The sequence below is a fragment of the Numida meleagris genome, chromosome 2, assembly GCF_002078875.1.
Source record: "Numida meleagris isolate 19003 breed g44 Domestic line chromosome 2, NumMel1.0, whole genome shotgun sequence".
Lineage (NCBI taxonomy): Eukaryota > Metazoa > Chordata > Aves > Galliformes > Numididae > Numida > Numida meleagris.
In genome coordinates, this window is record NC_034410.1 from 27,163,423 (window position 1) to 27,180,522 (window position 17,100).

At 38.1% G+C, this 17,100-nt stretch overlaps 1 protein-coding gene across 5 annotated transcripts in view; it reads right to left on the reverse strand.

The window, feature by feature from the left end:
- Positions 1-17,100, reverse strand: part of ETV1 (ETS variant 1) — a 65,044-nt gene that overhangs the window by 20,666 nt on the left and 27,278 nt on the right. For all 5 annotated transcript variants that reach the window (XM_021387820.1, XM_021387819.1, XM_021387821.1 and 2 more), the window contains 3 exons: positions 11,125-11,254; positions 9,426-9,614; positions 5,559-5,806 (listed from right to left, as the gene is read on the reverse strand). In XM_021387820.1, coding sequence (XP_021243495.1) covers positions 5,559-5,806; positions 9,426-9,614; positions 11,125-11,254 — 567 coding nt within the window. The remainder of the gene's footprint in view (positions 1-5,558; positions 5,807-9,425; positions 9,615-11,124; positions 11,255-17,100) is intronic.

A 17,100-nucleotide genomic window follows, 5' to 3' on the forward strand; every position in this document is an offset into this window, starting at 1 on the left:
CTGTTGTATCATCCAACAGCAGATTTGTGTTTATGTGTTTTAGGAGCAAGAACAAAGTGCAGCGCAGCTTAACTGAATGAAATCCATGCTCATTCACTGAAACAACACAGCAAAGACAAGTCCCTGAAAGCAGAGGGCGAAATATTTTAAACGACAGAAGAGAGACTCAGGAAAACAGCAAAACCAAGAACAAGGAGGAGATGCTTCTTAAACCTACTGAACTCGAGAGCAAAGCTCTGGCCCCTGTCCCCTCCTGCCTTTATCCCATCCAGATTTTCACTGAGAACAATTGCACTGTGTAAAAGAATTTTTTTAAGGTCGTAAGGAGTACAGTTTTGAGATACACATACTAACGTATCACATCCTAGAAAAGGATGAGGTTAGTTCTTTTTCGCACTTTATAAAATTATGCTGAAAGTACTTCAAATATTTGAAGCCTGATCAAAATAAAAAACAGAGGAAAGAAAACGAAAACCTAGAGAGAATTTGAGGGAAAGATTAAGCAGCTAGAGGATTTATGCAGCAAGATCGCGATGAGTCACACAGACAGGCTAAGAGTATGCATGCAAACTGTCTAGAGAGATTTAGAGGTAGTACGTTAATACCGAGGAATTGTTTAGGATGAGCCAAAGAGTTGCAGCTATGAGCAGTGGAATGAGACTGATCAAAGAGAAAATTTAGGCTTACTATCAAGAAATATTTCTTAACTGTGAAGTCTATTAGTCTGTGAAATAATCTCCCCAGAGAATAATTGTAGTAATAATACTTAGCACTCACACAGTGCTTTACATTTTCAAAGCACTGTACAAAAATTAGCCAATATAATTAAAGACAGTAGTAGAAGCACTGTGAGTTGTCATTTTAAATGCTGCACTGGTCAAGGCACTAGAGAATATCCTGGAGGAAGCAAATCTGCAATGATTCTGACTGCCAACTAAGATTTCTTTTTTTTCCTTCATACTAGCATCTCCAAATGTCTAAACCGTATCTCCAAGAGGTACAATATAATATCCAGCTGTTGTAAAGAAAAAAATCTGCAAACAGATATACTTCCAAGAAACACATTTAAAATCTATTTTTGCCTTGAAATTTTAAGTCAACACATTCTCTAATGCTGTTCTTGCAAATCCCACATTACAAGAGATGTCAGCTGATCTTTAGGGAAGAATGTGCTACTAGGGATCTTTTTCCATGTTAATTTGCATTTATTTGCTTTTCAAAGAGCACCACATCAGGTATTTGAAAGGACTCTTGCTTTTTATTCTGTTCCCAGTCATTAGGTAAATATGTATTTATAGCATGGATGGTAGAATGCTAACAACATCCTACACCTATACGAGGAAACTTTGGTGGTTAAGAACTGTCGTAATTACATCTTCCTGGGCAACTTTGATGCAATTGCTTTGTTGCTAATGAATATAGCCTTTCGACTCAGGACTCTTGCCTCCTGACTGAACAAATCAAGACTGTTTGGGGAAGGGAGAGCAGTGCAGTGTACAGATTTGCAGGTGGAGCCCCTCCTTCATTTGTTAGAGGCTGGAAGTTGTGCTGTTAATGAGGCAGAACGCTTCAAGAAAGGAAAAGATAACCTTAAGATTAATACAGTGGAATGGCCAATTTTAGGACCTAACAAAGGCCATTCCAGCCCCAAAGTTTGCTGAAGTAGTTGTTACCTCAGCCAGATTTTTCACATTATTTCTTATTTTTGTGATGCGTGGTCTGATGTTCCTGTACTTCTTCACCTAGAAATTCAAAGGAAGTCACTTGAAGCTAAGCTTTGAACTACATAACGTTCCTTAAAAATTTTCCAGACCTAACTGGGTACTCAAAATAAGTAGGTATATATCCAATGTGTCTCAGCCTCCACTCATCTCTCTTACCCATTCTTGAGTGCCAAAGGTATCCATCATTTGTGAGGCCTCAGGAATTTCAGGGATGAGCAGCGCAGAGAGCAACATATAGAGGCTCACAATTGTGTTTCAATAGTTCATTACACAAGTAATGTGACTAACAACCCAGAAGAAAACTTTGAAAGCAACAGGAATAGAATTATAATTTTCTAAGAGTCTGTTCTGATGTACTAATTGTGAGGCTACCTGAGATGCAAGAATAGCCCTACCAATGCCTCTAGCCTGCTTGTGAAAGATTAAATCAGTCTAAATTTCAACAGGTAATTCCTAGCATTCAGTAATAAGTATATGGAGGCAGTAATTCCTCTATTTATCTCCGACTAACACTACAAGGTGACAAATTTCCAAGTTCTTAGTCAAAGATACAGGCACAAAAGAGCATTCCAAACAAAATAACTAATTCAGTCGGGTAAAACAAAACATGAGAATTTAAACTTCAACTTAAGACTCCACTGCAAAACATTTTTAATATTAATCTACATGCATAGATAGTGTAATAACAGTATATTTGCAAATACACTAAGTAAAATAGGAAGGATTAAACCTGCAAGGGTCCTGCTTTAAAATAAAGCCCACAATAAACAAAGCACCTCAAGTTTGGCCTTTTCATTTAAATAACTGAACACATGGACTGAATTGCAGTAGTGCTAACAGTACAAGAATGACCATTTTTGTAAACACACATACTGGAAAGAATTCTGGGGTCACATATTAATGACATAAAATCCCAAAGTCCTATAAGTTCTTTGCTAGATACAGAATCAAGTACTAACATCTGTGACAAGCAGCAAAAAATAAAAAAATAAAATAATTTTAAACAAAATTAGTAGCAGAAAATGTCTGATTGAATGTATATGATGTACTCTGACTTCTGGAAGTGTGGATGGATAAGGAAGACTTCTACTCTGTTGACATTTTTCTTTTTCCATTATCTCAAACATTCTGCAGCAGAAATTGCATACCTGCAATTACAATTACAACTAATTGATCTGCCATTTCCCATGTCATAATTAATGTCATGTTTTAATAGAGTTATAATCATTCCATAATAATGCTTTTCATTCACCAGCTTCCCACAAAGTATAAAAGTATAGTGCACAAAAGCAATGAACTTTTATGAGGCTCTTTCAAAAACATCCCAAAAGGAACATCTTGGTGTATTACAATGAACTTTTTAAATACGTTTCTGTATTCTTATCTGAGCTGCAATAAAATAGCATGCAAAAAAAGACTTTTCACTCTGGCATTCCTCCTTCCCTGAACATCCATAGGCGAAAAATGAAATCAATGATTCAGTGACAAATACATTATGTTTCCTAAGGGCTTATTTAATGTACTTTTAGCAAGGATGGAAAATGATGGTTTCTAGAGAACAGATGGTAACAAGACAAAATATCAACAGACCACAGTTGTTGACTGCAATTTATGGAGTGTACAGATGTGTCAACTTAAATGCAGTGATTCTGAGGCCAATAAAAGTACTTCCTGATACCAACAGATTAATTTTTCATGACCACTGGTTACATAGCTATTACATTTTTAAAAACTAATTATTCATCTGCAAAAGAAACAACAATTTTGCTTAAATGTCATTACTAAAAAGTGAAATGTTCTTGTTGGCACAAAAAAAAAAAAAGCATGATAGGATTGGACACAACTATGCACATCTTCTTTTCAGAATCAAAATTGCTTTTTTGCCATAAAGAATATTCCAAAGAAAGACGGACGCTAGCAGCCAACCCAGACTTAAAGTAATAGCATGCAATAAGGAGATCTCACTTCCCAGCCAAATATGAAGCATGCTTACAAAAGGGCCTTTTTTCACCCTTTAATTTAGAAGGATGAATAACGGTGCTTGTGAAGGTTGCAGGGGACTGGCAGTGCCTGAAGCTGCAGTCCCCTATTTATTATCCATAGCCACATTAACTTTGCAGACAGTCTCTCCCCTGCTCTCCTCTAAGACTAAAGATACACGACTGCCAAAACTACATTATCTCAGAACCGTCATCAGTGAACAGGTTTAGTTCAAGATCTCAGTCTTATAATATAATCTAAACCTATTTTCATGTTGTCATACTTCACTTCTGAAGTCATTAGTCACTTCCTGTATTTGTCTCACTCAAATTTATCTAAGAATTCATTTTTTGCTTGTGAACAATAAGAAAGGCAAAAGCAGCTCTGCTTTCCGAAACACCTGCTCTAACATGGAGTTCAATTCTAAAACAGGCACTGTTCAACAATGTTACCACAAAATATTCTACTAAATAGGTAATGCTAAGTTAGCCATAGAAAAGACAATAAAAACAAATTCTCCACTGTATCAATTTGCAAGACAGTTTGTCATGGACTAAACTTTCAAAGGAGACCTCAACTCAGCAGCCAAGCAGCCTTTGGAAACAAAAATGCAAAAACATCTAGCCAGAGATTTAGCCAAGAGGAAAGCAAAGGAGGTACTGCAGCACCCAAAAAAGAGTTAGACAGAAGTCAGGAAGGGTCATCTCTTCTCCCTGCTCCAACTCAGAGTCCCTACTGAAAGAAAGACACCTTACCGTAGGAGCACTATAAGGACTTGCTGAAGTCCCCCCCCGTTCAACAGTGTAGCATACATAAAGCAGGACAGAGACAGTGATTGAGGAGCTGCAGAAATCATTTACATAGGAACTGAAAGAGTGTTTTGATGGCATTTTCACAGCACCAGACTTACCAAGTTGATGTTTACCCCATTCACCCCATCCATTCTGCTCCATGCTTTTCTAATCTCAGCTTCCCTCCATGCCACCTTTCAGATTCCCTTTCCTCTTTACCTGGTACTCAACACTAAACTAGGTTTCTCCTTCCCTAATTTTCTTTCTCCTTTCCTAAATATAATATAAATATTTAAATTGTGGCGAAGTAAACTAACATTTATAATATTATTCCCTTGATTCACGTTTTTATCTTTTCTGACCAGAAGCTATTCAGAATGGGCCACCACCTCCTCTATTTCATACCATCTACAGAGCAATAAGACTCCATTTTGGTTGCCCTATAAGCACAATAATAATAAACATTATTAATAGCAATAGTGTTTTCTCTACATCAGCAACCTGGCATCACAGATTATCCACCTACACAAAACACAGGAGTATGCACAAACTGAGAAGCTGACACCAATTTGCCTGATTCTTCTCCCTCATTGGTTTTATAGCTGTATAAACCCCACCTCAGTGGAGTTACTTCTGATTTAAGGTAGTGCAAGCAAGAGGAGAAACAGTCCTCTGCTTCTGGCAGGCAAATAAAAGAGCTCGTAAAATGGAACACACAAATTTAGAGGTCAGAGATGAGATAGTACACAGCAAGACCCCATTTAAGCAAAGCTCAGTTTTACACCCACAATTTTTTCTTCTCCAGCTTCTTTATCTTGTACATTATCTGGACAGAGTTCTAGCAAGTGAAATCACCTGCAGACCAAGACAAGGAAAGAGTGGCACAAGACACATGGTACTATGTGGCAGTCTTACTATTTTGTAAGGCACACTGGACATAAATTACTTTGAGAAATTGAAAGCCAAAAGAGCAAGTTTCAATTCATACGATCAAAACATCAATAGCACTACTTTGGACTCATTTATTACTTTACTATGCAGAAATAAAGAGAGTCGCACCTACCTGAATCATATGCAAAATCTCTAGGTTCCTGTTTAATCATCAGAGGAGGGGGGAAATTTTGACTGGCTGCACTGCCAACCATGGCATTGTGTTCATAAACTGGATCGTGATACTCCTGCTTAAAACCTTGAGGCGGGAAGGGGATGTTAGGCTCAGACATCTGCCGCTGATATATTGGACGTCCTTCCCTCGGCATTGCAGGCAAAGGTGGAAAAGAATTGCAAGGTTCAGAAAGCTGGCGGCGAAATCTAGGACACAAGTTAGAGAGGTCATGTAAAGGACTTAAGCTACATTCCATTTCACAAAGATCTTCACAGATTATGGTTAGCAGGAGGGAATGGCTTTATCACTTTCTCAGTAGCAAACATTTTGTTTATGATAATGCCAAATGCTCCCCACCAGGATTATGATCATGGCAGTGCTGCAGAACAGCAAGAAGCAAAGAAATAAACCCCCCACCTACTAATACCAACTCTAATACCTGCCCCCACCACCATATTCTTTGCCTTCAACATCTCTCAACAGAGGAGGCCAACCAGCAAAAAGACTGACGTTATACTACAACAGTAACATGGAGCTCTCTGTTCTTTCATGAGCATGAATAGCATATTGCTTGTACTCTAATTTACTCTTGCAGTTCTGTTACATAGAAACCATTCTGACCAGTACAACAAACACAATCATTGTAAGCAAAGAATATTGTCTGCCCTAACTCCCGGAATCATGCAAGGCTAAAAGTCTACAGTTCTGTCCTCTTGGGGGCAAAGGTCTACCTGCAAAGGTGACGCTGCATTGCAGAAGGGAATTTAAGCACTCCAGAAAAAGGATAGGGTACAGATTTTTGCTAAGAGAAACAAAGCGTAAGAATTTCCCTCCTGCCTAACTTCTTCTCATGACCACTTCTACATGGAGGAAGTAGTCCACACAGGCCACGCTGCCATTCGCTACTCCAAAATGCTATTCAATACACATAAAATCTGAGAATTCAGTTATAAATCAACTTCATTTCCATGCAACACTACTCATGAACTTGCATTTGTTGTTCTCTTCATCGAACTAAAAGTTTTGAATGTAATTACTTGGACATCTGCGGGTTCGGAAGCCTAGAGAATATAAGGATGCTATTCCCCCCACCCGCTCTGACGAACCCCACAGTCTTCTGTGATCTGTAGATTACCAGAGTGGTGGTAACTATCTCCACCAGAATTGTGTCTTTTCTAATCCACAGCAGGTGCAACAATGTTCTTGCAACAAAGTGCTTCCTAGCCCTGTTAACCACTCATTATTCATCTTTTTTAAAAAAGAAATCTGCGTTTCTCCGCAAGACTCTCACTTTCACACTAAAAATGAAGAACTAGTCATTCTTATGCTTCCTATACTTTGCACTGGAATTGACTTTGGCTCGTGCCAGCAAAAGCAGGCATTCTCTTGGAGAAAACAGAGTAAGCGAATAAGAAAGCAGGGTTTAGACTACATAAATAACACAGTCCTTGAAAATCATCTTATATGTAGTACATGTTTCTGAAATAATTGAAACCCTAACATCCATCAAAATATTCTTGTGAGCTTGGTGTGAGACGTATTTACCATCACAGCTTATTTACAAATACTGTGGGAGCTGCAGGGATAGAAACTATTACGATGTAGTATTAGAGACAAAAGTAATTTTTTAATGCTGCTGTAAATATTCTATTCTGTACTACAAAGAATATTACACTGTAACATTGGCTTTTGCAATTCCACCTACACCTGCAGAAAATAAACTTAGAAACTCAAATGTATTATGAAACAGTTAGGCTGACTGGCACTGCATTCATTTCCCTCTTTTCCTTTTTTCATTAGCCAAAAAAAGAAGCAGAAATTATCATTAAGAACTGTCAAGGAGTGAATCAGAAAATTGCAACTTGAAGTTAAAATAAGAAACAGACTCACTCACAAAGCCTCAAAGGAAGTTAATAATACTTGTTGTACTGGAAGCTTTGTATGGAATCAAGTCATTTGTTTACACAAGTGGATTTGATTCCTGTTGGTACTTGTTAGGACCACTTATCGCTCACATATTCATGCCCTGTATGAAGATGTATGGGCTGTATGTTCTAGATACTGATTCTATCTTATACCACCAATGCATGTTCCAAAGAAATATGCTTGGAGTTACAGATTTATATACCAACTTACATAGGTAGACCATTTGTTTAAATGACATTTTCTGAATGCGCCCATTGCAGCTATCATCTTGTAAATCAGGAAGATTTGAATTGCACAAAAATACGAAGCACACATTTGTTTCCAACAATGGGAAATGAGAAGATTCAAAGTAAAGAAGAAAATGGTGAAAAAGTATCTTCCACTACAATTGCACTTTTCTTTATAGAGGTTGAAAATGGAGATTTTTGCCCCAGCTAATTTGATCTTCACTAAAACATGTGATATTTCATCAAAGAAAGGAAGCACACGTGCAAAACTTCCCAAAGAACATGAACTTCAAAGACACAGGAAAAAAATTTGTGTAAAGAATCCATAAAGCTTGCGTAGAGCAATTGTTACAGTAACAGAAAGATAAACTAAGGGGTATGCAAACCTCTATAAATATTCAAATTCAGGCTGACACAGAGTTTCAGTATTCTCTTCACAAATTGCTCTAAAATATTAATTAAAAAAAAAACAACTGTAAAATACTCTCTTACACAGAATCCTCTTATCTCTGGAGGATTTCAGTCTCCTGACAGTTTGACTTGAGTGTATATACAGAAACACATTTAACCACACTCCAGCAACCAGAACTGCAGCCTGGCTTCACAGGGGTCAACACGGTTAAACCAGAGTGCAAGGAGCGGAAAACTATACTAATCATGGCAGCTGAAGGGGCCAATTCAGTGCTCCTTCAATACCAGACAGGCTCATAGGAACCTTGGGTGATATTTAATATTATCCTAGTAGGGGACAAATAAACTATAGCAACCTCCTTCAGAAGTGATCTGCGCAAATCCCTGGAGATAATAGCCCTTATTAGAGCAGAAGCATGCAAATCAAACTCCCAACAGCTGTGATTTTCTTTTCAGGTACAGTTTAACAATTCGTTAAACTGTAAGCACTAAGACAAGCCCATGAACTTATATATCTATATATAGATGAAAATCAAAATGCTCAGAGAAATTGCACAATACCGCAAACACAAACAGGTTAACGTAACAATGGTTAGAAAGAACAGAATTCCACAAACACGTGTTTGGTCTCAAAAAATAAGGGAAATGCACTGAGCGTATTTGTTGCAAAACAGAGCTAAGAAAGACAGTCAGTTGTCTAGGGATTTCTAACATCAAAACAAAACAGGGTGACTTAAGGACAGTTTAAGCTTTAATTCTAGTCTCCAGCTCTTGTGGCTTTTACTCAGACTAATGTTATTTAAGCGCAGTTTATGTTGGCATCTTAGTTTGTTTGAAATACTATATTTCAAAAGCAGCTGGAAAAATGATCCACCCTTCCAAAGATTATTCTCAAGCAGTAACATCGTAACACGGCCACTTGTCTCTTTGTAGGTACATTTCTTAGGAAGATGCAACATACATATAGCCTGGATTCTTGTATAGGATCATGCCTGCTAGTGACTTCATCACCTCATGGGGCTTACTAGCCTCAAGTGAATTGCCCTCACAAGGTAGTAGAAGCAGCTCATTAAAACTCTGACATCGCTAAGATCAACTCCTACTGAAGTCCATCAAGCAGGGTGCCAGTCTTTCACACAACACACATATTTCTGATGTTCTGAACTTTGCTGGCTCGAAGCCAGTGCTGCCCTGCACGGGAGACATGCGGCCACCACTGAAATGCCTTCTGGACAGGTCTCACACATGTTTTGAGTTTTACCTGTGGTCCATAGGGAAGCTGTTGTCTTGAATGGACTGCGATGGAGGGAGATGGGCAGGGAAAACCCGGTCAGGTTTAGGAGTCTGAGCTGAGTTTGGGGAGGCATGGTGCAGTGGTGACACAGGAGTGCTGGATGGCGTTGGTGGGTTGGAGGGCCTCATTCCCACTTGTGGCTTCTGATCATAGGCACTATCAGTAAAGCAAGAGGAAAGAAGGTCAGGTTGTTTTCTCAGCAAACACATGCAGCACATTAAGAGAAAAATAAAAAGCATCACATATGAGCTTTCTCTTACAGATACTTTATTAAGGAGTTTAGGGAAGAGAAACTCTCTACACTGAGAAGAGCACAGAAAAAAATCAGTTCGGAGGTAAGCGGCTCAACATAGCATTTTCTTCTCTGGAGCCTAGAAATGTATTTTTAAAGGATTCAGTCTCACAGTGACAGAATAACAAGGGATACACAAAATACACAAATGTAAAAGCACCTGGACTAGAGCATGAAGAGCTGGCAGCGCCTGTCAAGACTCTTTTTAGAACTTGTACAAACCACAAAGTGAGACAGTAAAACAATGCATGCAGCTAGAGGGAAGGGATCTGACCCAGAAAAACAATGCTATCCTGGCTTTGCTACCCACATAGGATGTCAGCAGCCTCCCCTGACAGTTTTTTCTTTCTCTCAAAAATAACGCTCAAGTCCTGCAAATACAAAGGTGTCCGAAACAAGAAAAGGACATGAGCACACTTTGATAATTCCTGTTTCCAAACAGGAAAAATACAGATGCGAAGCAGACAGTAAGCATGAACTTGCATACTTTCCTATGTCAGGTCCCCCAGCATCCATCAAATCCATTAATGCACACATTTGATTTTTGTAATCAGAACCATTCCTGTAGGACTGGTGAAGGTGTCAGTTTGTTTTTTTATTTTCTTCCACATATGAAAAAGTTAATGCAACTGATTTAAGTGCTATCAGCTTTGGTAGTACATTAATGAGAACAAGAACTCACTAGGTAGTTTAAAGATTCTAAGATAGACTGAATTGTCAGTAAGAAACCCTTCACTGTTGACACTAAAGGTAGGAATGACATGTAAGTGAAAACAAAAAGAAAATCAATAAAGAATGCAGTCATATCAAGCCCCTCAGAATAATTAAGGCTTTTACTGTTTACCCTAATAAAAGAGGACAATTTCCTTTTGAAAAAGATAGCAAAGATGCAGATTCTGATGAAATACTATTTCAAATCGCAATCATCCTTGAATGTAGGCATATGTCATTTCAAAACATGTCAAATATCTAAGGTGCTGCTCAGACCTGCCAGTCTGTTACACAGAGCTTACTCTCTTTCCTAATGTGCATAATGCACCTTGAAAGTATTTTCAACACAACTCACAGAAAACCAGACACTCCTTCCATTTCATGCTTGCACCATAGGTTTTAAAATTCTGGCTATCTCCCATGGAGAAGGAATAGAGAATACGCATTTTGATGAAAAACACTGCTTTAAAACGGTTATGTAAGTGTTTCATACAACTGTAAACAACACCATCGGTGTTCATCAGCTAAAAGCATTATCTCATCAGTCTGTTATCTGCTGAAGAGGTAACTTTTATAAGATCTCTATTATGGCTTTATTACTCTTTAGTCAGTCCTCATTTAAATCAGCAGTTCTTACTGTAGACATACTCCCGATTGCTTTACCTGACATTGTACAGGCACTTTTCCCCATAACTGAACTTGAATGGTTGCTCTTGACTGCAAGCAGAGCCAAGTTCTGAACATGGGCTATGGGGTTCCTTCTTGATTTTCACAGGGAGACCATGAAAAGCCACTGGAAAGAGAAAGAAAATGTAATTAAAAACCAAGTACGATATTAACAATGAGCTTTCTCAAATAAACGAGACACTGTTAATTAAACACATGATTAATTAAACCATTGTAATACTAAAAACAATATAGGAAATAAACATTTCAAGCATTTCTTTGGGTATCAACTGAAAAATACACACCAGAGATCCTTTGCATTGGCTATTAGCACTTTTATTGTTTAATAGAATGATGGCCAGGATCCCATCTCATTAGTAGGAAAATAACAGCCCACATATATTTGGCTTAACTACTGTAAATGTTGTCAGAGGCAAAATACTTCCCAGGCACCAAATGTTTCTAAGTAATATTAGTGAGGTAGCTTTTATCCATAAATGCAATAGCAGTTCACTTCAATGAGTGCCACACAAACTTCTCCAAAATAAATTTCTCATATATTAGCCTAAAGTATATGATCCATTATCTTTTTGTCCCACAGAACACATGAAAATTTGTAGTGAAACTTAAGAAACTGGTTCATTACATTTATTTAGTTATAAGTAATAGCTGAAAAAATACACAAGAAATGCTTTCAGTAATTTTTCTCAAAAATATACAAGACAAAATTATGGCCTCACCAAAGTCAACGTGAAATGGGATATAGACAGAAATGGAGAAAAAAAAATACCTATGCTTTTTTTTAAGTAACAAAAAGAACAGAGGGAGTATGACAGAAATGCATCATTAGAGAAGCACAAGTTGGTTTGGATTAAGGAAAAGGACAAAGGTAAAGATAAGGTTAACCAGCATATTAGTTTAAGCCAGCCAACTTTCCTTATTCATAGCCAACATTAACCAAAGTTAAAGCAGAAGAAAATTCAAAGATCACCTAACATAGGCAAATCTAAATTAAATGGCTAGGACAAAGGACTAAAGACAGGTATTTACCCGTGTGAAAACATGCCCTTCAATTTTTAAATAACATGAGGTTTCAAATCCATTTTTGGACTCTGAGCAGCCTAGAGTTTGGAGATGAACTCTTATGACTGATTTGTGCTGTTGTCACTGAAACACCACAGTTCAGACATCGTGCTGCAGCCTGACAAAAGTGCTTGTGTCTCTGGAGGAAGCCACATACATGCAACACCCCATTAGAGAATCTTCAGTGCAAAATTAAGTCCCTGTTATATACTGTTAGGTAGTATCTTGTCCCTTCCCTTGCACCTGACCTTAGGAAAGACAATTGGTTACAGACTGTGTATTTTTTACTAATGCATGGGCACAAACGTGTATATGTTTGACTGGTAAATGAAACACTGCAAGTAAACATCAGAACCAATAAACCCTGATTTACAAGAATGTTAGATCCCGACTGCTGATTCTCACCACTGGTTTTCCTGCAACTGGGCAATGTTTAGAGAACTCTTTCCCAAACAGGTCCTTTCCTATCTGCTTATATGACAGCTCACACTATTAGCTTTCAGCTGAGACAACGTGCAGGATGTCACTGTATTATTTTCCCACATACATTCACAAAACTCACAAGAATTGTCTCTAAGACCTCTACTCAGTTATCATATTTGGTGAGCAGTAGTCATTCATCATGGAAAGATTGTGGAGGAAGAGAGTAACACAGACACAGAAACACAGCACTGTAACTTAAGAAACAGAGGTAAAAAGTAGTGGATATCACAGTAAGAAATCTTTCCGAATAAAATTACATGAACTTGCACTAAAATAAAACATCATTTGGATCTCTTGAATAAAGGTTCTCACATTTAATAATAAAGCAAACTGCAGCCCATGGTCAGCTTTCCACTGTCATCACAAATCAGGCTGACCCCCAGCAGTTTGCTTCAGGTTTTCATGAGTGAACTTCCACTGCTGGCTATCCCCACGTGCCTTGGTCAGATAGCACTGCAGTGCTGCACGTTTCACTGTGGGATGGAAGCCCCATGTCCAGAACTACGGCTCTGACACAGAAGTCGGCAAGCTCCCTGACTTGGATAGAGAATTAAACCACAACTGTAACAGGACTCTTCTCTAAAGCCCGTATCACATGTTTGCACCAAGGCCACATGCTGCTTGACTTTTTTTTTTTATTTTAACTTTGCTACTTCCTCAAAGTTAATCTGTTATGAAAAATTACTTCCCTTATTTATTTTTAAATAACGGGAGTACAGAGACTCCCACACCACAGCCCTGTGCGGAGAACTGGCTGCGTATTTCATCACGGCGCTGAGAGCCTGAACGTCTGCTAACAGGCAGTTTTCCAGCTCACTGGCACAGGCACAAGTGAAAGCAGCACATTCATTTTGTGCAATTTGCTTTACCTTCCCACATGGAGTTGGTGCATGTAAAAGGCTGTTAAGTACTAAATTATTCCTTATCAAATCACCATCATCTGGAGTCATGATCAACACTAATTAAATTACTTTCACTGAACACGGCTCCAGCCTGCTGCCTCGGCTGCGAGGTACATTTTTATTTTGCTTACTGTACAGTCCTAGCAAGGTACAGGGCACGGTGCTAGGAGGCATCTGTGCTGTAGTTTTAATTAAAGTTTACCTCACCTTCCTCCCAGCTTTATAAGCCAGGGTAAAGTGTATCAAATCAACTAGGTTAACGCCTTCATTTTACTTAAGGAAAGCATTACAGTTCAAAGTGATTTTATATTAGATCTTTATCTTAACTATGGCCAGAAAGATAATGTAGCTGTAAAATTTAAAGCCTTCTTCGGGCAGTCTCCTGACACCGTCACCACGCTGAGCTTTATCTGTAACTTTTAAGTGTACACTTTTAGAGGAAGAAAGGAAAAACACTTAGTACGCTTTGGGAGGGCATTCTCAAATGCCTCTTGACCTTTAAAACCACATCTAAAGTGTGGCTGAAGATGACAGACTTATTTCAACAGTAAAATTTCAAGCATTCAAAACAGGTCCTCACATCGTCACTGCCACCTTCATCCACTGCGCTTCATTTTAGTACGGCACTCATTTTCAGGAGTGCCGATTAAAACAGTTTTTAAACATACACAGCTTTGCTAAATAGGATTTCATGTGACTTTTTTCTATCAGTTTTCTTCTGATAGGAGCAAGGTTGCTTATTTGTATAATCTAATTTTAGCACAGCACACCCAGTTACCAACACATCCAAATGAAAAAATCGCCATTTCAAACAATCAGCTCCTCACCACTTCATTCTTCTTGATGCTAAATTAATTTTGCTTAACCCCAGAACAGAGTCTCAACCCTATTACAGTAACAGGTACTCTGCTTAAAAACAACCTTATTAAGAAGTGACCAAGGGCCAGGATTTCATCCCAAGTGATTACTTACAGATAACTACTTCCCAACTTGATAGGCAAACAACCTTACAACCTGTGTTTAGATGGCCAGCTTCAACACCTCATCTCAAGCACTGGAAAGTCAGGCGTGTCAGCACCAGAACGGGCTCAAAGCACAGACCCTGCCTCTGAAGCCAACACGCAGACATAAGGCAAGCAGGACTGCTACTATCTGTAGCAAACTGATTATGCTATTATACATATAGCATATTCACTGTGTATGGATATATCTGTCCAGATCTGCATAGTAGGAGAGCTTGCATGTTATATCTAATACAGCACATATAGTTTTTCATTAGCTGTGTTTTTAAATGTTTTTATGTGCCTAGGTTTTACACAAAACAGTGACAATGTCACCACGTAATAAACTCTCAGAGAACATGCACATACCCCTTGTTTTCGAGTGCTGCTCTCCTTCGACTGGGGATTACGCTGATGATAGGTAACAAACAATTTGCTCGTAAAGCCCAGTTTAAAACCCAAATCACTATTATTAAGAACTCTGAAATTGAAAGAAGGAAGCTGATTGTCTTAGAGGAGACTTTTCATGCTTCCTAGGCTGGCAAACAGGAACTGTATCATCTCTGTACAGGCAGAACTGAGTCTCTTCTTTTGAGAAAGCCTAAGAAATGCACTACATCAAATATTAAAGCAAAAATTTCACAATCTTTTCTATTCGAGAAATGATTATTCAAGATGAAAAAAACAATATATATTTTACATGAAATCGCAAGTCATTTCTCCCTCGAGCAAAAAAAGATATTTTAAAATTTTCAAACTTCAGATTCCTGCCCAGAATGCAATATAAAGTCACATTTTGCTTTGCGAAGAACTGATTTAAACATATTTTTAAAAGGCTAGTAATTCTATGCTGATGCCAAACAGCAGATCTTGATTCCACAGACCAAAAAAGATAAAAATGTCTTATTTTCAACGCTTGCGAGGTAATTTTTTATACGATACAAAATCAACAGCAAACTTGCTTGTCAGTGAAATACAATGACCAAAAGCAATACTACATTCATCTGCACTAAGTTTGAGAACTTTCCATAGCTGCATAGAAAAGGATGCAACAGAGAGGTCACTGGAAGTCATCATGCCTTGAACATTTCTGCTGTTTGTTTCAGATTTGCTTTTCAAATTTATGGCCTCACACCACTCTCTAAACTCAACTTTGCAAATAAACTGATTCGTTTTTATGATTGATTGAGACAAAACTGCTAAAATGCAATGCAAATATAGAGAGATTTCATGAATATGTTTGAATAGAGGGGATTTGTATAACAGCAAGACAAAAAGAGAGAAGCTGTGAAAAAAAATTTCAGTTAATACCACTACAACTCCAGGTTCTGGACTAACCAGAGTAACATGAGTTAGTACTCAGTAAAATTTCAAAAGCAACAAAAGCAGAACCCTGTACTGATAAACCCAATGCTGTCACACTTTAAATCCACCTCCCAGTGCATGCAGAAATGCAGCAGGCACTCCAGATACATCAGTCTCTCAAAGATTCTTTTCCAGTACATTTACTTCTGCCAAGCCTCCCCCTTCCCCCAGCACACAAAAATCCATTACTAAAGGGTCTAATCTGAGCTATCAGCACAGAGTGCCTTTTATGGAGCCATTAAACCATTTCTCTTGTTTACAGTGCCTGAAGAAAGATGTGAATTATGTCTGTGACAAAACAGGCGATAACATTTCTAAACTGCTATCAAAATGCAAACTGAAATACACTTAAGGACAGGGACCCTAATACGTGTTTTTGCAATTTTCCTCGCTCAGTATAACTGAGCAGCACTCACCTGATGATTCAGAGAAATTATTTATGTTTTAAGTACAACAGGTAGGCATTTTCATAAAGAAAAAAAAAAGACAATATCTTGAACTATTCATCCAGGAGGGTAAAAACCTAGTTACTATCACCTGATAGCAATGACCCTAGATGCTCTTACTAGCAGACATTAAAATAAATAAACAAATAATGACAAACACGACATTGTGGTCTGATCTGAGACCTGAAATTCTCTAACTCTGCAACAGTAATTTACCATTGAAACTGCGCATTCAGTATAGGTATTTGCACACTCAATGCAATGAACTAAAAAACTACATATTTCCTGTATGGTTCCCACGTGGGAATGTCAGAATTTATACATATTTTCTAAAGGGGTTTCAAAAATACACATTTAACTTATGAAACAATTGCTTTCTGCATTCCAGAGGTTATGTACTAGGTCTTTATTTCTACAGGATTTTGATTTGAGCTACACACCTTTGGAGATAGATGCACTCCGAATTTCAAAGAACATGTAATAGGCATCATATTAAAGACAAAAGGATGCCAAAGCAGGGTGCTTTTTCCATTTAATTCCACTACATATTAAGATGAAAAATGTTACTGGTAATCTTCAGGATATATGGGAGGATTTAGCTGAAACAGGTACAGCTGACCACTCCTTCATACTCTGGAGATTTCTGCTGCTACAGCTGAATGCAGCATTCAGCCCAGCACAGGAACAAGAACT